The sequence below is a fragment of the Ochotona princeps genome, chromosome 5 (assembly GCF_030435755.1).
Source record: "Ochotona princeps isolate mOchPri1 chromosome 5, mOchPri1.hap1, whole genome shotgun sequence".
Taxonomy (NCBI): Eukaryota; Metazoa; Chordata; class Mammalia; order Lagomorpha; family Ochotonidae; genus Ochotona; species Ochotona princeps.
In genome coordinates, this window is record NC_080836.1 from 76,142,513 (window position 1) to 76,166,219 (window position 23,707).

At 41.1% G+C, this 23,707-nt stretch overlaps 1 protein-coding gene across 3 annotated transcripts in view; it reads right to left on the bottom strand.

The window, feature by feature from the left end:
* HYCC2 (hyccin PI4KA lipid kinase complex subunit 2) overlaps positions 1-23,707 on the bottom strand; it is a 41,678-nt gene that overhangs the window by 13,820 nt on the left and 4,151 nt on the right. For all 3 annotated transcript variants that reach the window (XM_004576938.2, XM_036493108.2, XM_058664810.1), the window contains 4 exons: positions 18,140-18,319; positions 6,060-6,140; positions 4,741-4,856; positions 1,301-1,396 (listed from right to left, as the gene is read on the bottom strand). In XM_004576938.2, coding sequence (XP_004576995.2) covers positions 1,301-1,396; positions 4,741-4,856; positions 6,060-6,140; positions 18,140-18,319 — 473 coding nt within the window. The remainder of the gene's footprint in view (positions 1-1,300; positions 1,397-4,740; positions 4,857-6,059; positions 6,141-18,139; positions 18,320-23,707) is intronic.

Below are 23,707 nucleotides of genomic sequence, written 5' to 3' on the forward strand. Positions count from 1 at the left end.
AGAATATGTGAGCAGAAATTTGAGACTTACTAATCTCTGCCATTAGTTTTTTTTTTTTTTTCTTAACAAATTCTGTTAAAGACCACAATAGTATTACCAATAAGAGAGCTGGCAGATTTCTTTCTATGAGCCAAAAAAACAGTCACTTACAAAGAAACGCATCTGGGCCCGGCACGATAGCGTAATGGTTAAGGTCCTCACCTTGCATGCGCCAGGATCCCATATGGGCGCCGGTTCTAATCCCGGCAGCTCCACTTCCCATCCAGCTCCCTGCTTGTGGCTTGGGAAAAGCAATGGAGGATGGCCTAAAGTCTTGGGACCCTGCACCCGCGTGGGAGACCCAGAAAGAAGTTCCAGGCTCCTGGCCTCGGATCGGCGCAGCACCAGCCATTGTGGCCACTTGGGGAGTGAATCATCGGAGGGAAGATCTTCCTCTCTGTCTCTCCTCCTCTCTGTACATCTGCCTTTCCAAAAAATACATAAAAAAAAATTTTCATAAAAAAAAATCAAAGAAACGTATCTGTAAAGAGTTGGTAGGTGCTCAGAGTGTACTGTTTTCAGAAACTGCTTCTGAGTTAGACAAGAACTTTGGAGGGCACTAATCATGGTATTATAAGCAAGAAAAAAATAGTAATAAATCAAATATACAAAATCAAAATTACAACTAATTCAGACTGGCCTCCTCCCAATTAGGAAAATTAATTCCTTAATAGAGGAAATTCTGTAATTCCATCCACTGTCTGCAAACCAATTTATACCTCTTAGATTCATTTTTATAGAGCAAATTTAAATTTCAGCCCACATCTGTTCAAGTCGCTAACAATTCTTATTTAATAAATATTTACTCTGTGAGACACATGGAGACACACCCATACAGACACACACACAACTGGAACACATGGCTAACTGCTGTTACTGCTGATCTTCTTCCACTCAAAGTTATTTATGAATTAATTAGAAGAAAAGGTTTACACCCCTTAACAACCTCTCCATATAAAAGACCATTTATTTAATGTACTGAAAGTAATTTATAAAAATTGGCATTCAGGAAATGACTAGGTATTATTACTAAACAACCCTAAAACTTAGATATCTTGGCTTAACTTCATGTTCAGTTAGAAACTAGTTTATGCCGAAGTCATAAGGAATGATAAGAATTCCAACTGGAAAGCAGCTCTATGAACCTTGTTTACTAATCCACCACTTGAAGTTAGAACAAAGCCTAGAACACAGACAATGTTCAAGACGTATTTGTCAAATAAATGAATGACTATGAAGGTTGCAGTAAGTATTCTCTCACCTGGAACCCATCTGACAAAGAGATTGGTAAGATGAGGCTGGCATATACACAATAGCAGAATTATAACACAACATGAGAAAACTCAGAACTTCAAACCTAGAAAAAGAAAACAATGGAAAAAGATTACACACAATTTCTACTAGAGACCATACTAAATGACATATTCACTAGTGATAATAATGCCTTAATGCTGATCTTGATTTCTCAGTTCTGCCTGTTAGCCATTTGGGGAGTTAACCAGCTCATGGAAGATTCTCTCTCTCTCTCCCTCTCGCATTCTCTCACTCTCTCATTCTCTCTCTTTCTTTCTGTAATTCTTTCAATTAAATAAGTAAGTCTTAGGAGCCACCATTATATCTTAACAGGTTAGCCATTGCCTGCGATGTCGACACCCCAAATGAGGCCAGGCTGATTCCCAGTGCCTCACTTCTGATCCAGTTCCTTGCTAATGCATTTGGGAAAGCAGCAGCAGATGGCCCAAGTCCTTGGGCCTATCACCCATATGAGAGACCTGGCAGAAGCGTTCACAGCTTTAGACTGGTCCAGTCTGGCCACTGTGGCCCTTTGTGGAGTGAACCAACAGATGGAAGATCTCTATTCTCTACCCCATTCTCTATGACTCTGTCTTTCAAACAAATATATCTTAAACTTAAAAATAAGCAAATAAATCCTAAAAGAAAACAAAATAGGAACCAGGCACTCCCATGTAGGATGTAGACATGCCAAAGAAAGCAGCATCTTAACCAGTGTACTAAAAACATCTGCACTTGCAGTTTTTCTTAATAACTTACACAGTTAATGCACATTTAATGGTGTAAAAAAGTGTCTATATTCTTGACATACTTGATTATAAAAAAAACTAAAATGGCAAGACATCTGCACGGTAAGTATCATTCTTCACACACACTAAGATGTCTTCAATTAAAAAGATGGGAAATACGTGTTGATAGAAGAAACTGTTTCTTTCAGATTGCTGGTGGAAATGCAAAATGGTGCGTGCACCCACCATGAAAAACAGTATCATGTTCCCTCAAAAAGTTAAATGTTGAATTATTGTATCAGCCAGCAATTCAATCCTAAAGAACTGAAAATATCTACTTATACACAAATTTGTAATTGAATGTTTATAGCAGCTACGACAGGGTGAATTTTTTTGCTTCTCCAATTCATATACTGAAACCTAATTCCCAATGTAGCAGGAGGAAGAGGTTAGTCCTTTGAAACTGAAACAGACCTGAAAACCTTGCTCATACTGTCTGCCATTTACAAGGCAGAGGCTACAAGCCCTTACCAGACACAAATATGTAAGTGCACTGATCTTGAACCTCACAGCCTACAGAAATGCAAGCAATATATTTCTGTTGTTTATAAACTGCCTTGTCTAAGGTATTTTTTTTTTTACCAGCCCAAATGGAGTAAGACAGTACAATTATTCCCAACAGCCAAATGGGGGCGCGGAAAAAAAGGTGGAAAAAACCCAAAGATTCATCAAATGATAAATGGAAAAACAAAATATGACACAGCAATACAATGGAATATTATTCGGTCATAAAGAGGAAGTACTTAAACACGTACCACACAAGTAACCTTGAAAACATACTAAGTGGAAGAAGACAAGGCTACATGTTAAGAATCAATTAATAAAGAATGTCTAGAAGAGACAAAACCAGGGATAAAAATAAGTGAATGGTTACCAGGGGTTGGAAGGGAAATGGGGTTACTGTAATGGCTTTGGGGAAAAAAAAATGTTACATTTTCAAATGGTGGTGGTGGTTGTGAACATACCAAAAATCACTTGATTGTACACTTTCAAGGAATAAATTTTAGGATATGTTTTACATCTTAATTAAAAACTTAAAACCAACAACTAACTGGAAATATATAACATGTAAAAAAGCTCTTACAAATCAGTAGGAAAAAATATATAGTTAAACAAGAAAAATGGACACAGAACATAAGTATGCAGTTCACAGATAAAGAAAAACAGTTGATTTGCACCTATTGCTATAGTGTGATATGATCTGGTTCCCAACCTCATGCAGATGTTTAAACTCCAAAGTCAGAAGATAATGGCACTGGGACAGGAAGTGTGCTAGTAAGTGAAGCTGCACCTGGAATGCTGGTATCCCATATCAGAGAACCAATTCAATCCCACCTTCTGTTTCTGATCCTGTTCCCTGCTAATGGGCCTGGGAAAGCAGTGCAAATGCCCAAGTGCTTGGGCCCCTACTGCCCACATGGGAGACCTAAATGGAGTTTGTGGCTACTGGTTGTGGGCCACACACACCCCACCCACCCACCCCTAGATTTAGCTAGACTTCAGCTAATTTCTATGACAGTTTCATACAAGTTTATCAGGAAGTAAGTCAAGGGGAGGGATGTACAATGGTAATACTGTGCTTATCATGTACCAAGCATAGATCCCCACCTATACAAGACTATTTCATCTTAGAAGTAAAAACCAGGGGATGTCTATCTAGTAAATATGACCTTGCCTAAAGGGAAGTCTGGTCTTTGTTTCCAGGAAGTAATTTATGTCTTATTGAATAGGAGTGTTTTGTTTAGGGTGGGGGTTGTTGTCACTAGAACTTAGCACGGGGCTGGCCACATGTGACATTTTTAGGTAGAGGTTGATCATACTAGAGAGAACTACATGTGATTTAAGGTGAATAATTTTATGACATACAAAGTCAATTCAGAGTATGAGATCAACCATGCTAGAATCATTTAATCAATCATGCCCACGTAATGAAGACACAATAAAAGCTCTGGAAACCAAGAAATAAGTGAGCTTTCCTACTTAACAATACCCTGTCATGTGCTATGACACCCTGATGTTTGCAAGGTAATGTGTGTTGACTCCATGGGAGAGGACAACAGAAGCTTTTGCATCTGGAACCCGTCCATACTTGATTCCATGCATCTTTCTGTTGGTGTCAGAAATGAGGGTGGTGTTCAGGATTGTGCCATCAAACTTCGCTGTTTGCTGCACTTCAGGTTATACTAACTTCTACCACAGACAAAGCAAGTTATAGACAGTATAAACACTACTGGAAGGGGAAAGTTTCCAAACTGCAGTACCAGAATATGAATCCTGCCTTAGCAGACATCCTACACAAACTTTGAGTTTTCCTGTCATTTTATACAAGATGAACATAACATAATACCAAGCACTACAGAGACAAGAAGTTCACTACAGGATGAGTATCTCTTAACCAAAATGTCTGGCATTGCAAATGTTTTAGATTTGAAATGTTTACAGATGCTGGGGGCATTTCAACTTTGGGGTCAGGGATGCTCAACCTTAGTAAATACATTTTGTTAGCATGATACATTTAAGTTTTTGACTATTCTGATACTAAACCTTAACTGAAGTAATAATTACAGTTAACAGTCAAACATAAATTAGAATTGTTACTGCTCACAGTTCTGACCATTACCTGTTTTGTGCAGTGAATGTTTCTCTCTGTGGATGAAGATCACTATAAACAACTCTGATGAGATCATGTTGACACAGTGCCCCTTCCGTCAAAGCCATGGATCCGATTGTTGAGGGCTACAAAGACACAGTACAGAATGAAACAGTGACTCTCAAAGGAAGTAAACAAATTCTGTGAAAATAAAAAGTAGTTTCAGATTATTTATCCTTCTCTTTCCAAATTTTTTTTTCCATTTCTCAATCATACAAACTCTACTTCTCCTTTTGGAAATTATATATAGGGAAAATTGAAAAGACAATGCTTTAGCTTTTCAAAAATTATGCAATGAATTTATATGTAAGAAAGAGAATAAGCTGTTGAAATGACTAAAAGTTAAATAGATATATTCCAATGGAAATAAGTATATGAAGGTTATAACCACTTGTATTGCTTGTAATATTCAGAGGAATTAGGAAAATTAATAACTGCTTAAAACAATAAGATAAACAAAGCACTACTGTGTGTTGACAGGCAAACAGAATATAATTTTTAAATGACTGGTAAAGTTTCTTTAAATGTTTTCCTCACAACTTCAGGCAGACATTTGACTCACATATTTTTAGTGTTTCTTTACTGGGTTTTACTTAAATAGAGTAGATACAGAGTTCAGCTTAATAAGAGTCATCTGCTCATACAATTACCGGTGTTCTCACTGTTAAATACATAAATATAAGCAACAAAGTACATTTTTAAACCGCCAGAATGCATCAATTAGACTCTTTCTAGCTGAAATATAGCAATCAGGGTGTTAACATTCTTCAACAGTATTTAATTTTCCTAAATAATTATAAAAACCAGTTTTTTAAGTAATTTCTAATTAACACGAAGACCTTTAAAAAGTAAGATATATACTGACAGAATAAAAAATTACAGGATAATTTTACAACAATTATTTCCGGCCCCCTCTGACACAGCTCAGTGTTACACATAACAAGTAAAAAACTACTTAATAAGAAATAAATCAGAGATAGGTGCAGTGGTGTAGTACGTCAATACTTCTTTGGCACCAGCATCCAAGGCTGGCTCATGGCCTTGGACCTCTATACTCAAGTGGGAGACCTAGAGGAAGCTCCTGGCTCCACGCCTCAGACCAGTCCAGCTGTTAATGGCTATTGGGGGCGTAAATCAGCAGAAGGATGACCTCACTGTAACACTTTAAAGTAAAATAAAACAAATCTTGCTTTTTTATTTTTAATCAGCCAAGATGTAATATTTAACATGGGAAAAAATTTATTTTTAATCTCTTTTAAAAACAATTTCACTTTTCTACTGTTACTTACTTCATGGTATATTGAAGGCTTGGATAAGGAAGGGATAGTGAAAGATAAAACTTTATTGTTTCCATCTTTATCGGCAATTTCCTAGAGTCACAAATAAAAACCACAAACAAAACAATCAAAGGTCTGTAAGAAATAATTTCCATCTAAATTTATAGACAATATCATAGTAATAAAGATTCTTTGAAATATTACATAAAAATACTGACTGTCCTGGATACCTTTTCCAATTTATTAATTTACACATTTTGGAAGCAGACTTACTACTTATACGCAGATATTGAGAATAATATTATATTAAATTAAATATAATGAAGATGTGAAAAAAGCACACAAATCAATTTTCATAAGGACAGAGAGTTGTAAGTTATTAGATCTTTCGGTAGAAACATATGAGCAAATCACTGACATTAAAATTAAAGTGTAAGGTCTGGCACAGTAGCCTATAGGCTGGGATCCTATATGGGCACTGGTTCGTGTTCCAGCTGCTTCAGCTCCCTTCCAGCTCCGAGCTTGTGACCTTGGAGGGGGAGTGGAGGATGACCCAAGGCCTTGCGACCCTGCACCCGTGTGGGAGACTTGGAGGAGGTTCCAGCCTCAAGACTTCACATCAGTTCATCTCCACCTGTTGCAGCCTCTTGGGGAGTGGGTCAGCGGACAGAAGATCTTTCTCTCTGTCTCTCCTCTCTGTGAATTTGACTTTTCAATTTAAAAAATTAAAAAATAAATAAATTCCAAGAAGTAAATAAATCTTAGAAAAAAACTAAAAGTGTACTGGGGCGAGCTAATGATGGCTACTGGTCAACCAACAAACCAAGACTTTCACGCCCAGTTGATCTTAGAAGCGACAGAATCTCCAACCCAAGCTACCAGAACCTGGGGGTATGTGTCCTGGCATAGGAACACACAATGCATGTCTTATGTTGACATTTCTGTAGGGAAGAGGATCATGCCCAGGTATACATGAATGATGAGCCCAGATATACAACTATGTGAACCAGTTGAGCACCCTGTATGCTGCTTCAAAGACCAAAAAAGCCAGCAATTTTTTAGAGTGACAATGATAATACGGGTGACAGTCATTGGTATAAGACTGAATTTCTATAACTTGTGAGATGGACCCTTTGGACCCTTTAAATGACACAGGGAGAGATTTTTTTTTAAAGATTAATTTTTATTGGAAAGTCAGATATACAGAGAGGAGGAAAGACAGAGGAAGATCTTCCATCCACTGGTTCACTCCCCAAGCGGCTGCAAAGGCCAGAGCTGAGCCGATCTGGAGCCAGGAGCCAGGAGCCAGGAGATTCTGCTGGGTCTCCCACACAGGCGCAGAGTCTCAAGGATTTGTACTGTCCTCAACTGCTTTTCCAGTCCACAAGCAGGGAGCTGGATGGGAAGTGGGGTCGCTGGGACACAAATTGGTGCCCATATGGGATCCTGGCACAGGCAAGGCGAGGACTTTAGCTACTAGGCTGCCGTGCTGGGCCCACAGGGAGAGATTTGTAAACAAGGAAATAAATGCAAGACCTATACTGCTAACCAGCAGGGAGCAGCCACAGAAAATGAGATGAATCTGTATCTTTCAATATCCCTTAAAGAATAAGGGTCAGAGACCTCTGAAAAGCGAGTAAGACAAGCGGGCAGCTAGCTTAGACTGAGCTGAAGCCACATCTTCATTGCCCTATGTAATGCCAACTCTATCCCTGAATATGTCTTGTATTAAAAAAAAAATAATAATAATTAAAAGTCTTGGGGCAGGGCCTGGCGTGATAGTGTAGTGGTTAAAGTTCTCGCCTTGCACGTGCTGGGATCCCATATGAGCACCGGTTCTAGTCCCGAAGGCCCGCTTCCCATCCAGCTCCCTGCTTGTGGCCTGGGAAAGCAATAGAGGACGGCCCAAACCCTTGGGACCCTGCACCCGCGTGGGAGACCCAGAAGAGCTCCTGGCTTCTGGGTTCAGATTGTCTCAGCTCCAGCCGTTGCACTCACTTGGGGAGTGAATCATCGGACAGAAGATCTTCCTCTCTGTCTCTCCTCCTCTCTATATATCTGTCTTTCCAATAAAAATAAATAAATCTTAAAAAAAAAAGTCTTGGGGCAGCCATTGTGGAACAGCATGTTAAGCCACTGACTGTGACACAGGCATCTCACATGGTAGCCAGACTGTTTCAGATGCTCCACTTTCAATCCAGACCATTGTTAATGTGCCTGAGAAAGCAGAAGATGGCCCAAACAACTGTGGCCCGGCCACCCACCTGGGAGACCCAGATGAGCTTCCCAGCTTCAGCCTGACCCAGTCCCAGCTCTTGCAACCATCTGGAGAATGAAACAGTAGATAGAAAATCTCTCCCTCTCTTCTCTGTAATTTTGCCTTCCGAATAAAGAAAATTCTTTTTTAAAATAAAGGTGTCGGGGGCCCGGCGGCATGGCCTAGCGGCTAAAGTCCTCACCTTGAAAGCCCCGGGATCTCATATGGGCGCCAGTTCTAATCCCGGCAGCTCCACTTCCCATCCAGCTCCCTGCTTGTGGCCTGGGAAAGCAGTCAAGGACATCCCAAAGCTTTGGGACCCTGCACCCGCGTGGGAGACCCGGAAGAGGTTCCTGTTTCCCTGCATCGGATTGGCGCGTACCGGCCCGTTGCGGCTCACTTGGGGAGTGAAACATCAGATGGAAGATCTTCCTCTCTGTCTCTCCTCCTCTCTGTATATCCGGCTTTCCAATAATAATAAAATCTTTAAAAAATAAATAAATAAATAAAGGTGTCGGGCCTGGCAGCATGGCCTAGTGGCTAAAGTCCTCGCCTTGAATGCCCCGGGATCCCATATGGGCGCTGGTTCTAATCCCGGCAGCTCCACTTCCCATCCAGCTCCCTCCTTGTGGCCTGGGAAGGCAGTCGAGGATGGCCCAATGCATTGGGACACTGCACCCGCGTGGGAGACCTGGAAGAGGTTCCAGGTTCCTGGCTTTGGATTAGCACACACTGGCTGTTGCAGCTCACTTGTGGAGTGAATCATGAGATGGAAGATCTTCCTCTCTGTCTCTCCTCCTTTCTGTATATCTGACTTTGCAATAAAAATAAATAAATCTTAAAATAAAATAAAATAAAATAATAAAATAAAAAGTAAAGTAAAATAAAGTAAAATAAAATAAAATAAAATAAAATAAAAAATAAAATGTGTCGGGCCAGTGGCGTGGCCTAGTGGCTAAAGTCTTCGCTTGTCCTCTACTTCCCATCCAGCTCCCTGCTTGTGGCTTGGGAAAAGCAGTCGAGGACGACCCAAAGCCTGGGACCCTGCGCCTGTGTGGGAGACCTAGAGGAGGTTCCTGGCTCCTGGCTCCTGGCTCCGGATCGGCACAGCACCGGCCGTTGTGCTCACTTGGGGAGTGAATCAACGGACGGTAGATATTTCTCTCTGTCTCTCCTCCTCTCTGTATATCTGAATTTGTAATAAAAATAAATATTTTTAAAAAATAAAATAAAGGTGTCAGTCAAGAGATTAATAGATATGGGGCTCCGGGGACTGCTCCCTTAGGGGTGAGTACACCAAAGGGGGAAGCCTCCGTGACTGGGTAGGTCCGGGGTCCATCCACCGCCCTCATTGGGTGGTGAATGAGACTGGGGAGGGGCGCGACCTTGGGCCTGGGGGTTTAAACTTACAGCAGCCTGCTGGCTGCTGGTGGGCCTCAGGACAGGGCGTCTCATGCCTGGATCCCAGATGACAGCCACCACGTACACATGGTGAGCTGTCCCCGGGCAGATTTGGTGCCAGGCTCCGCCTGCTGGCCACCTGGACAGGGAGCTCTGGGGTTTTGGTTCTTTGAATCGCTGCTTAGGTAGATCCAGGTTGAACCTACAGTGTTTCTGGGATGTGAGTCAATCCTTAGGATTCCCAATTGACAGTAACTCTTCCTTTGAAGAACTTGTAATCACTTAACAATGCTGAGCACCGAACACCAGTTCATGCAAAAGCTAAGGTTCGGGGCTTGTCCAGCAGGATATCCCATCACCTGACATGATGATGGATCAGCAGAGGGGTCACATTAGGCAGGGCCATGACATTAACTAGCACTCGAGAACCATATCCGGGGGTAAATTCTGTGGGGGATGTGTGGGCCACAACCTGTGGAAATTTTAGCCCCACTGGTTAGCTCAAGAGTTTGGGTGGTGATGGACTAAGCTAGGTGTGACCATTGAGCTTGCCATCAATCACAGGTAAAGGAACCCAAAACAGTCTGGACTGGTCAAGGTGCAGCACCCAAATGTGCATCCTGAATAGGGTGTGGAGTGGGCCGGGCTGCAACGTTCACCAGTTCATACACAGCCAAATGGAAGGCCAGACTGAGCTGGGCACTGGTAAAACCCATTGGCATGTATGAGAACTGGGTCTGCGAGTGGATCAAGCGAAGGAACTTGGGAAACGCCCCTGGCGAGTCGTAGCTCCCACTGGTGAACATATGGTCCAGACCTGGGGGTCGGACAAGCTGGGCAAAGTAGCTCCAACAGCTGGCCAATGTGTCAATTGGTAATGGAACGGGGTGTACCAGGCAGGACTGAGCAAACCTGGGCCCACAAGCAAAACTAGAAACCAGCATGGAGCAAAGGTCATGCTGAGCTAGACTCTTGCACCTACTGGTCTGCGTGAGCCAGGGACGCTAAGCCAGGGTGTCTAAGGCAGAGGCCGGGACAGGTGAGGGGCTGAATCAAGCTGAGTCAGAGCAACCACTGGCATGCATGTGATCTATGGCTGGGAACAAGCCCGGTTGGGGAGCTAAGGGGACACCTTAACTGGGTTGAGGTTCCCACCAAGGGGCACATGGGCTGGAATGGGGGCTGCGTTCTGATCAGGAAATGGTTGTAGTCTCCCTTGGCACAAGTGTGGACTGGATGCACCAGGCCGGGTCAGACTCCAACACCATCTGGTGTCCTGGAGGACCAGGGGAGATGTGGGACGGAGTAGGCTAGGTCTCAACCCCTACTGAGCCATACGTGAGCTGTATGTGGGTATGGACGAGCCATGGCTGGGCTGAAACATCCAACAGCAAGAGCAAGATTGGGTTGAAGGCCATTCAAGAAAAGCCACTGTTCCTGCTAGGATAGGAGGTGGACTGAGTAGGGCTGCGCAAAATCTGGCATTGGGAGGGGTTCTGATGGAGGAGCCTGGGCAACTCCTCTGGCAGGACACAGTCCCTGCAGGTTAGGGCAAGAGGCATGATAGGAAACAGCCCAGAATAGGCCATGGGAAGTTTCCCACTGGCAAACATTTGGCATGGGTCGGGGGCACACCAGGCTGAATCAGTTCACGTCATCCACTTCAAATCCGAGAATCAGAACAGAGTGTGGGTCGGGCCAGGTTCGGTTGTGACAAAAACCAGTGCACATTATGGAATGCCAGGGTGAGGTTGCCTGTACCGGATTTGACTGCAGCACCCAACCAGTACACGCGTGAGAACCAGGAAGGGAGGGGGCAGAGCCGGCAGGGAGAATAAGGGGGGGGGTCCCCATGCCAGACAGCTACTCCCACTGGAGAGCGTGGGCAGGAATGGGGGCAGACCAGACTAAGCAGGGCTACAACACCTGTGGGCCTCATGTGGACTAGATCAAGGAAAAGCCAGGCGGGGTTTATTGTTCCTACTGGTGCAAACAAAAATTAGAGTGGTTGAGGGTTGTTTTGGGCTTAGCCGCAGCAGCAGCTGACAGAAGCTGGTACTGAGGGCTAATTCTGTCAAGTCAAACCACAGAACCACCTGGAGAGTGCATAATACGGGAGTGAGAGCAACCTGGGAGGGAAATAATGGGCTCCTCCCTCTTGGGTTACCTCTCCCATGGGAGGGCATGAAAACTAGGACGTGGGCTGGGGTGGCTAGACAGAGAGGCACTCAACAACAGCCATTAGGGCTGGGTAGTTGAGCTGGTTAGATAGAACTAACGAGAGCCAAATGGGATGTGGGACAGACTGGACTAGTCTGCTATACATACTGGCAAACCAGGGTAGGGGGCGTGCCTGGTGGGGGTTATTGTGGGTCACTCTGACTAGGCTGCAGCTCCCACTGGTTTACGTGAAGGCTGAGTGTGGCTGGGCAGAAACAGGCTGGACTGCAACACCCATTGGTTCCAGTGGAAGTCAGGACTGAAAACAGAACGAACCCAGCAACTGCAACCACCAGCTGACCAGGGCGATGGACTGTGCCGGACCCTGTGCTTGCTAGAACACACAAGAATCTGGTCTGGGAATACCTCAAAGTCTCTTTGGGGATCTCCCCAATCGAAATGCTGGTCTCAGAACCCTAACCAAAAAAAGACAGAAGAAAGAACAACTCAATCAACCACCTCAGCTATATGTTGGCAGCGAAATACTGGGCAAATGGAGACTCTATGATGGACTATGTCAATCAGTAGATTCTTCAATGACCTCATCATGCTGGGAGCGGCGATATTGGCAGCGATTCATAACTGGTGAACTATTAAGACCACCTGAGCAAGTATCTCAGAGCAAGCCCCACATCCGGGACTTGGGGTGGGTGGGAAACTGGGTGGGGCTTCTCCCTCAATAGCCCCCTTTACCTCAGATACAAGAAGGAAACAATATGGAAATAATAGTCTTACCCCTTCCCTATAGCCCTTGAACCTTTTTCCCCCTAATTAACTATGTAAAGATTGTCAAAAATATAACAAAAAAAGAGATTAATAGTTCCTAAAACAAACTTCTTATATATCGAAGTGACATACAATTCATTTTCTTTTATGTATATATTGTGAAATGATTACCAAAATCAAATTAATTAACATATCCAATACCTCAGTTACTTTTTTGCATTATGGGGAATGCATTTAAGAATGATTTTTGAACAAAACAAACTCTTACAATCATCCAGCAACAAATTAATTAACTAGGTTACATACAAACATAGCTAATATTGTTCGAATGATTAAAAATAAGTTCATACAGGGGTTTGCTGGCATCCTGCATTTGAGTGCTGGTTTGAGTCCTGGCTACTCGGCTTCCAATTCATTTCCCTGCTAATACACCCGGAAAGCCAGCAGAATACAGCTAAAGTACTTAGGCTACTGTCGCTCAGGCTGGAGACCAAGATGGGGCTCCTGGCTGTTGTGGCCATGTGGGGAATTAAACATTGGGTGGCAGATCTTGCACATCTGCGTGTTCTCTTTCTCTCTTTGTGTTTCTCATGTTCTACATTTCAAATAAATAAATCTTCAAGAGAAAAAATTCAGGGACTAGCAGTGTGGCATAGCAAGTTAAATCAAAGCCTGCAATGCTGGCATCCCATACGGACACCAGTTCAAATCCCATATGTTCCACTTCCGATTTTTTCTCGGACAGTGTATCTGAAAAAGCAGCAGTTCAACTGCTTGGGGTTCTGGACCCATGTGGGAGACACCAAAGAAGCTCTTGCCACCTGGCTTTAGTCTGGCTCAGTCATTTGGAAATGAACAACCAGATGAAAGACCTCTCTCCTGTAACTCTGCCTCTCACATAAATAACTCATTCAAAAAAGTAAATTCAAATCTAGGTAAGTTTTATTGAGATACAATTCTTGTGAATTTCTAAAAGCAATTTCTCTCTTCACAAAAAGGCCAATGATATCCTTCTTTCTCCAGCTTATGACACTTCTAATCCTCAGGCTTTAAAATAAAGACAACTTCCTACAGATGACAGCAATCAGAGTGGTCGATGTTACAGTTGTTCACTTCCACTGTCTTACTTTTGACTGTTTCTTTTACAAAGCTTATTAATATACATTACTGGCTTAAAGTCTTATAGTAAAGACTGTTGACCCAGATAGCAACAGAAAACTAAAAGAAATAACAATAACCCACAACTATTATTCCAAAACACAAATCCCAGACAACTTCCCTATAGAACCCATTTCTAAGTTGATTATGTCATAGAAGAGTACCGATTACATAATAACCATATATTTGATTTTGGTAGGAAAATTGGTTTTAAAAGTCCCTATAAAGCTCACCTTTGGTAATCAGTCATACTAATGACTACCACATCTGGGCCATTATACTTCAGAGAAAGGCTATGTATGTTAAGATGAAAGGATCTAATTAAAGTTACGCAGAAAGACTATAATAATTATTCCCAATTTAAAATTAAGCCTATACTTTGTTTATTTTTATTTGTGGAGAAGGGCGTTGGAATGCCTCCAACAAGGTAAGCTTGGGGGCGACAGATGCAAGGCTGGGAACCTGCGGAGAAGGGGTTCCAGGAAGAGGAGGCAAAAGGCCCCTCATCCAGAGTACATGCTGCCCCCCAGTGTGTCCTTGGAAGTTTTTGAGCTCTCCTTGATACAAGGTGAACATCTGTGCTCTGTCTAGCCAGCTAACCAAGGACAGTTCAAGCAAAGCTAACAAAGTGCCTTGATCAAAACTCTGTTGAAATGGGGAGTAGATAAGCAGCACTGACTGTCATTGGTTAGCTGTCTAGACAGAGCACAGATGTGATCTAAGTCTGAGTTGTGTTTGAACTACTGTTTTGCTGAGTGTATAAAAAAAATATGAAATTCTGGAGTGCTCGCTTCGGCAGCACATATATTGAAAAATGGAACCCTGGAAATAAACTTTAATCAGTTGCCCAAGAGAGCACTGTCCCCCATTTCTTTTGGGTTGCTCTCCTCTCGAGGAATCTGCAAGGTAAACTTGCAGAAGGGTGTGATGAATTTTGTTGAAGGCAAAGAAGTGCTAGTGAATGAGAGAAAAAATAGAAATGAGTATATAGAAGATATCCAGAATAGTAAGGAAAACAGAACTGTATGTAGAAGAAATTCAGAATAGCGAGAAAAACAGAACCACAAAAAAAGAGAACATAGATATCCAGGAATTAAAAGAAATCAGAAAACTGAGGTTACCTATTTCTGACATGTAACTGGTCATGTTTTATAGTACACACTATTTTTAAGATATTGAAAGATAATTAAACTGTAGCACCATCAAGTACCACCAACAATTGTCAAATACTCCGCTTCACAACATCTTTTTTGCTTTATCTTGTCCCATCACTGAACTTTATTACACCTAACAAATGAAAACACTATATTAAACATAATCTAAAACATTAAATTATTATTAAATCAACATTTCCTATGTGTCTTGCTAAGCACTAAAGAAAACAATGATAAATATAACAAATATCCTGCTTTAAAAGAAAACGCAGTCATGAAAGTTAACAAAACAGTGAATTTAATTTTTATCAGTTTTTTATTAAAAGGAAACTTTTTAAAAAAAAATCATTTATTTTTATTTGAAAAGCAGAGTTATACAGAAAGAAGAAGAAACAGAGATCTTTCACCTGCCAGTTCACTCCCCAGGTGGCCCAACAGCTGGAGCTGGTGCAAATGAAGCCCAGAGCCAGGAGCTTCTTCTGGACACCCCACATGAGTATAGGGCTGCAAGAGCCCAAGAACCTGGGCAAGCCTCTGCTGCCTTATCAGGTCATTAACTGGGAACTAGACTGAAGTGCAGCTGCTTGAACTTGATCCAGTGCCCATATGGGATGCTGGAGCCATAGGTAGAAGCTTAGCCTTCAATGCCAAGGTGCCAGTCCCACAAAAGGAAGGTTTTAATTACAATAATAAAAATGATAAACATTTATGATTAAACTTGAGGCAATATGCTATATTATTTCTGTTTTACAGATGAGACAACTGAAGTAAAAATATTAAATTACTTGCCCAAATTTAGAACAGCCAGTGACAGGATATTGTTTTCAACTGAGTACAAGTAACTCTGAAACCCTGACTCCCTACTTCAAACTTTGAGTGACGGAAATGTTTTCTAATTTTTTTTTTTAAAATGATAACACTAACAGTAGTAAGCACTAGTACAGAGAATATTTATTACCATGAGACCCATTCTATTACCTCTCAACTATTAAAGTAAGCCACCTGTTCTGACACCAGCATCCTCTTTTTTAGAGTATCAGTTTGGATCTCAACTCCTCTGCTTCCAACTCAGCTTATATTAATGAACCTGGGAAGGCAACAGATGATGGCCCAAAGAACTCAGGTCCCTGGAACCCAGATGGAAAATGCGGAAAGAGTTCTAGCTTCTGGCTTTGATGGGGAGTGAGCCAAGGGATGGAAGCTATCTCTCCCTTCCCCACTTCTTTCCCCTTCAACCTCCCCACTCATGGGTCACTGTGCCTTTCAAACAAATACATCTTTAAAAACAAAAATCCTAAAAAAAAAAAATCCTAAAGTTTATTTTGTGGGGTATTTGTTGCCAAATGCGCAGAATATACAATTTCAAAGGTCAGGAATTTCAATACTAATGTGCTAAAGAGGTCTTCATGAGAAAGCAACAGAATAATTGAATGCACTTAGGAATTCTTTAGAAGAGTTTTATAACAATTTATTATCAAATCTATAATATATCAAATAACTGTTAGTAAATTTACAGATCGATAAATCAAATTTATATGATGAAACTACTGGTGTTGACAAGTTAAGCAACCCAGCTCCATATCCTAAAACTAAACAAAAGCAAACATTTTATGCTGGTAGATTCTCATTAGCAACTCCAAGACACACTCATAAAACTGATTCTTTATAGGTGAATATAGGTAACTGTCTGATGTTAGTAAGAGGAACATAAAATTTGAAATATGATGTTGTGTTACTTTGTTCTCTGCATCAGACTAGAAAAGGAGCTTCACTGCGTTTTTAGAGAAGTCTTACATAGGGGCTGGCACTGGAGCACAGCTGCTAAGGCTACTGCCTGTGACACTAGCATCCCACATGCGTGTCAGTTTGTGCCCTGGCTGCTCCTCGCTAATGGCCTGGTAAAAACAGCAGAAGATGGCCCAAGTGTTTGAGCCCCTAAAAGTTACATGGAGACTGGCTAAAGCTCCTGGCTCCTTGTTTTCGCTTGGCCCAGCCCTTGCTCTGGCAGCTGTCTGGGGAGTGAACCAGTAGTTGCAAGATTACTCTATTGATTTCTCTCTCTCTCTCCTTCCCTCTCCTTTCTCTGTAATTCTGGCTTTCAAATAATTCTGGCTTCAAACAAGTAAGTCTTTAAAAAAAAAAAAAAAAAAAAAAAGAAAAGTAAGTAAGTAAGTAAGTAAAGGCCTATACAGATGTTCCCAAACTCTCTCCCAATTTTTCTTCTTGCTTCTGATAGTCCTCACTAACCTTTCTTCCCTTTGTCACTTTGCGGAAATAATCAAGTCTCAGGCTTCTGATTTTATGTAGAGACTTAGCATCGTTCAGAAGTATTAGCAGTTTTCTTTTCACCCTCTAGTTTCCATTTTATTCTTACTCAGAATTTTAAAATCATATGCCATATCACTACACTGGATATTTTTCCTCTTAACAGATGTCCTTCCATTAGCAGACAGAAATTCCATGTCTATTTTGCCTACTCTTTTCAATAGTTTACATAACCGTCAGAACTTCACAAATGGTAATTAAAGTTATAACTGCCTATTACTGCTTTCTCAGTGACTACTAGGGAAATACTAAACTTCACTTCAAAGACTTTCTAAGACTGACAAGAAATCAACCTTTACATTTTGCATTTATATTTTATGCTTCAAACAGAATTATATTTTTTCTAATACATGACTTTTCCTGCCTCTTTTCTTATGCTCATTTGCTTATCTTCTGAAATCTCACCTCTTCTTACTCTAAGTCAAAACTATACCTCTGCATAAGGCTCAGCTTAGATAGCATTTCCTCAATAAAGCCTGCTGTAACTTCAGCCAGCAACTGAGTTTCTCTCTGAAATCCTCTTACCACAGGCATTTTACAATCCTAATTATCTATATTATATACACGCCTTCTAGATGAACAGAAGTGCTCTAAAAGCAAGTACCGTATCTGATTCCTGTATTCACATTGCCCAGTTCAATATCTTACAAGAATTTATTAATGTTGGTCAAATAAAATAGATACAAACTCGTGAAATATTAGTAATACAAAAAATTTTTAAAAACTACAATTGTACTGACATAATTAGTTTAAAAAATTACTTAATAAACATTTTTTCTCTGCACAGTTTTTATTTATAATTTCAGAGAACCTTAAAAACACAATTTTTCAAATCATCATTTTCAACTTACCAAATTGTAAATTCCTAAAAGAAGCGCTTCAATGCAACCATTACTCTGTCGGTCTCGGCTAACTGTAAGCCGTAAATAAACCCACATCAATTCTGGCAAAAACTGCAATGTGAATCTCTTAAGCCGAACTTCAGAGCTGCGGTACAGCTCAAACAGTTGGTGGCAGACAGGCTCCAGGAGCTAAAAGGAAAATAAAGTGCGTTAGTTACTTCTACTCTGCGGTTACAACAGTCTTTTTTTTTTTTTTTTTAAGTTATATACACCTGATGTCTCATAAATATTCTCAATACTTACTCTTTTATATTAAGTTAATTCAACCAAAAGCTTTAATATCAAAGGACAAAACTGGATCACATAATAAACTGACCAGTCCGCTGTTTTTTTTTTTTAAAGATTGATTCATTTCCATTGGAAATTCAGATATACAGAGAGGAAGATACTCCATCCACCGACCCACCCTCCACCCAACACCTGGAGCTGAGTCAATCCAAAACCAGGAGCCAGGAGCTTTTCCAGGTCTCCCACGTGGTTGCAGGAACCCAAGGCCCTGGGCCATCCTCGACTGCTTTCCCAGGCCACAAGCAGGGAGCTGGATGGGAACTGGAGCTGCTAGGATCAGAAACGGTGCCCACATGGGATCCTGGCACATGTAAAATGAGGACACCAGCCACCAGGCTACCATGCCGGGCCCCAATCCATTAACTTTAAGAAGTATCTTGTGTCACATAACTTATCTTTCTAAAGGTCATTCTAGTATATTTATCATATACTTAATCCTTTTCCTTTCTCAGCCAAGGTACTATATTTATATTTGGTGAATTTTCCTTTCTGTTCTTATCAACTCTCACTGTTAAAAATTTTCAACAGAATAAAATTAATTTCAAATAGTTTTTGTGGAAAGAAACTTTAAATGTCAAGTATGACAATAATTGTAACAGACTACATACCACTAAGTAGAACAAGGGATTTTGCTGTACATACTGAAGCATACAAAATTCTGGGTAATCTTTTAAATATATTTAAATACATCAAGCTAATTACCTTTTTTTTTTTTAGATTATTTTTATTGGAAAGGCAGATATACAGAGAGGAGGAAGGACAGAGAGGAAGATCTTCCGTCTAATGATTTACTCCCCAAGTGAGCTGCAATGGCTGGAACTGAGCCAATCCAAAGCCAGAAGCCAGGAACCTCTTCCAGGTCTCCTACGCAGGTGCAGGGTCCTAAAGCTTTGGGCTGTCCTCAACTGCTTTCCCAGGCCACAAGCAGGGAACTCAATGGGATTAGAACTGGCGCCCATATGGGATCCTAGTGTGTTCAAGGCGAGGACTTTAGCTGCTACAGTATCGCACCAGGACCTGCCTTTATGTTTTAAAATTGACTTACATTTCACTATTTATACTTATTTGAAAGATTCTGAAGGGAAGAGAAGTATACAGAAATAGCTTTTCCAATGTTTAACTGGCTAATATCTCACTTATCACATCACAGAATATCACCTATGAGGAACTTCATGATCTAGAAATCTGAAGAAAATGAGCAGTTAAATTTTTCCACTTTTGCCTACATATGTATTGGAAAATAACAAAGCTAGAACAACTGCAGTGTGCAAAAAATTGACTATGATTTTAAATTTCATATGAAATATAAGAAATTACATATCATTTTCACTTTAATATGTAAAACTAACTCTTTAAACATGAATAATGGTTCAATAATTTCACATGCTTACCTCTATTCTGAATGAGTAAAGTAACATATGCATTAGGAAATCTGAGTGAAGTCACACATGCCTTTAATACTCTAATACTTTAATATTTAGTCATATTTCCCCAAATACAAAATTAAAGCTCAACAAATGTATGCAAATTATAGAGTTCATAATATTTAGGTGGATTAAACTTAGTTGCAAAGAACAAATCTAAAGCTTCAAAAATTTATACTCAGGGATGTACATTTGGCTTAGTAGCTGGGATGTAAGCATCCCATATCAGAGTGCCCCTGGGTTCCAGCTCCTGGATCCAGCTTCCTGTTACTGTCAGTTCAGTCACTGTGTTCCTGCCATCCACGAGGGGCCTGGTTTGAGTTCCTAGTTCCCAAATTTGACCCACAGCTATTGCAGGTATCTGAATAGTGAACCAGTGGATGAGAGCTATCTCTCTGCCTTTCAAGATTAAAAAAAATTACATACATGTACACAAACTCCAGCAGATACTAAGCTATAATGTGAATGCTTCACATGATAACTATCAAATAATTTTTAAATATTTAAGGCAAAATTCTGGGACCAGTGCCATGGTACAGTACACTAAGCCTCCACCTACAGATTTAGCATCCAATATGGATACTGCTTTGCGTTCCAGCTGCTCCACTTATAATCCAACTCCCTGCTAATGTGCCTAGGAAAAGTAACAGAAGATGGTCCAAGAGCTAGAGTTCCTGTACCCACAGGGGCAAACCAGGAGGAAGCTCCTGGCTCCTGGCATCGGTCCAGCCCAGCTCTGGCCATTGAGGCCAGCTGGAAAGTGAATCAGCAGAAGGAAGAGTGAGCTATTTTTGTAACCATGTCAGCAAATAAAAATTGAAAAACAATTTTTAGAAGACAACATTCCTAATACATTTATTAATGTAGTGCCAATTATGAACAAGTAATAAACTTTCAAATACAGTAAAATTCTGGCATTTTTCTTAAATATTGACAGAAGCATTCAATTCTTTTGAGGAATTAAATATTGTTGGTCTTGAAATCTATTTATCAAAAATATATTTATGATTCAAATGGGCTTTTTTTTTTTTTAGATTTTCCTTATTTTTATTTGAAAGACAGAGTTACAGAGAGAAAGAGACAGAGAGACAAGAGATCTTCCATTGGATGGCTCATTCCACAAATGGCCACAATGGTTGGAACAGAGTTGAGCTGGTCCAAAGCTAGGAACAAGGAGCCAGGAGCTTCTTCCAAATCTCCCAAGTGGGTGTAGGGTTCCAAGGCTTTGGGCCATCCTCTACTGCTTTTCCAGGCCACAAGTAGGCAGCTAGATGGAAAGTGAAGTAGCCATGGGCCCAGCGTGATAGCGTAGCAGCTAAAGTCCTCGCCTTGAACGCAACGGGATCCCATATGGGCGCCGGTTCTAATCCTGGTGGCCCCACTTCCCATCCATCTCCCTGCTTGTGGCCTGGGAATGCAGTCGAGGATGGTCCAACGCTTTGTGACCCTGCACCTGTGTGGGAGACCTGGAAGAGGCTCCTGGCTCCTGGCTTTAGATTGGCTCAGCTCCAGCCACTTTGGTCACTTGGGAAGTGAATCATTAGACGGAAGATATTCCTCTCTGTCCTTCCTCCTCTCTGTGTATCTGCCTTTGCAGTAAAAATAAATCTTAAAAAACAAAGGAAAGCGAAGCAGCCAGGACATGAACTGGTGCCCATATGAGATGCTACGCTTGGAGGCATAGGATTAGCCAGTTGAACCAATGTGTGGGCCTCATGGATGCTGTTTTGAGCTCCGGCTTCCCCACTTTGAATTTAGCTCCTTGCTAACGCATCTTGGAAAGCAGCATAGATGGCCCAAATTTTTGGGCCCCTGCATCCACAAGTGGACCCAGATGAATGCTCCTGGCTTCATCCTGGTCCAGCCCTGGCTGTGTGGGCCATTTGAGGAGTGAAGCAGCAGTCAGAACATGTCTCTCTTCTATTTCTCCCTTTCTGTCTGTAACTCTGCTTTTCAAGTAAAAGAGTCCAGGTCTCCCACATGGGTGCAGGGGACAAAGCATTTGAGTCATCTTCAGCTGCCTTCCCAGACCATAAACAGGGAGCTGGATTGTTAGTAGAACAAATAAGACACCCACATGGGATGCCAGTGTCATAGTACCATGCTTGGAAGCCTATACTATACCAGCCCCTCCTTTTTTTAAATTAACATTTATTTATTTTACTTGAAAGTCAAAGTTACAAAGAGAAAGAGAGAGAAAAAAGATCTTCTATCTGCTGGTTCATTCCTCAAATGGTCACAACGGCCAGAGCTGAGCCATTCTTCCGGGACTCAATGTGCAAGCAGGGTCCCAAGGATCTGATCATCCTCCACTGCTCTCCCAGGCCATTGATACAAGGCTGGATCAGAAGTGGAGCAGCTGAGACTTGAACTGGTGCCCATATAGGATGTCAGCACATTAGGCAGAGGATTAGCTTCTTATACCACCAATGCAGACCCCACAAATCGACTCTTCAAAGAATCTACATCACTTTAAATTTTATGACCATGCTGAAATTAAGTTAAATTAAATTGCAATTAAAGTGAGTTTTTATTATAAAAAACTTAACCTCTCTTCCTCAGCAGTAAAATGCATACTAGCATAAGACAAATTATTTTAATTAATCACAATGACAATGTAGGTTTCAAATGATAATAATTTTTTAAAAAGAGGGATCAGGTGGATGTTGGCAATACAGTAAATTTTATCGAGTGCTAGTACAAAATAAGGCTGCTAGAAATGTGCCAACGTGTGTGAAGTGTGACAGTGTCTTAAAATCTTTTATACTAAGTATGTGTATGACACCACCTCCTCAAATTTTCAATATAATAAGTGACTATTCTGACTTTCCCTAATTGGCACTATCACCCACATCAAAATCTTTAAACATTATTCTCAGCTTTTTTAAAAAAAGGTTTAAGAATAACTAACACTTTCCCAGAATTTAGCAAGTACTATTTTGACATGTAAATTACTAAAAGACACGCCAACTGATAAGCACACTGACAGGCTATCTTACGAACACACTGGCCACATTCTGGGTATAATGGTGGAGACTGAAGCCTAACTTAATTGGCCTAAAAGGAACATGAAGTAAAGAAATGGACACACTGACATCATAAAAGCTATAAATCAATACTTAAATGGAGCTGATAATAGGAAACAGTCATGCCTTTCCATTCAGAAAAGAATCAAATGATAGAGGAAGAGAACTGTCAGGAGTGGAACCAGTAATGAAATGCAGGCCCTCCAGTAGGAGAGGCGGTGTAGTCCAAGCAGCAAGTTAGACACTGTGTCAAACAATCAAATAATATATTTGATTATCTCAGAATACAACACAAGCAGAACTGAAAGAGTCCTCCTAAGACTAAAGTCCAGGATCATTTTTGAGGTGGCTAGAGAAGATAGGATAGAGGGCAAAATCGAAAAGTTAGCCTTTGATGCCACTCAAGATGCTTTATCCACTAAGAAGCACAAAAGGCAACAGAATATGGGTTCAGATGGTGGCAGGGTGGCAGATCTGAGAGAGAATGGAATAAAGTCCCCAACTGCTTTTTTCTTCCTTCTTCATGATCAAAAGAAATGAGCTGCAAATGAAGAGGAAGAAGGGTGAGAGTGCAATGAAACAGAATGTGGAAAAGACAGTGGGAGAGCACACCAAGGAAGTAAGACAGCAATGCTACATATAAGGAGCCTATTTGAAATGTGCAGCTCTTTAAACTTTTTTTCTTTTCTTTATTTATATTTATTTATTTATAAGGCACAGTTACTGGGAAGGAAGGAGGGAGCGATAGGAGGAGGAAAAACAGGTGGAGAAAGAAATAT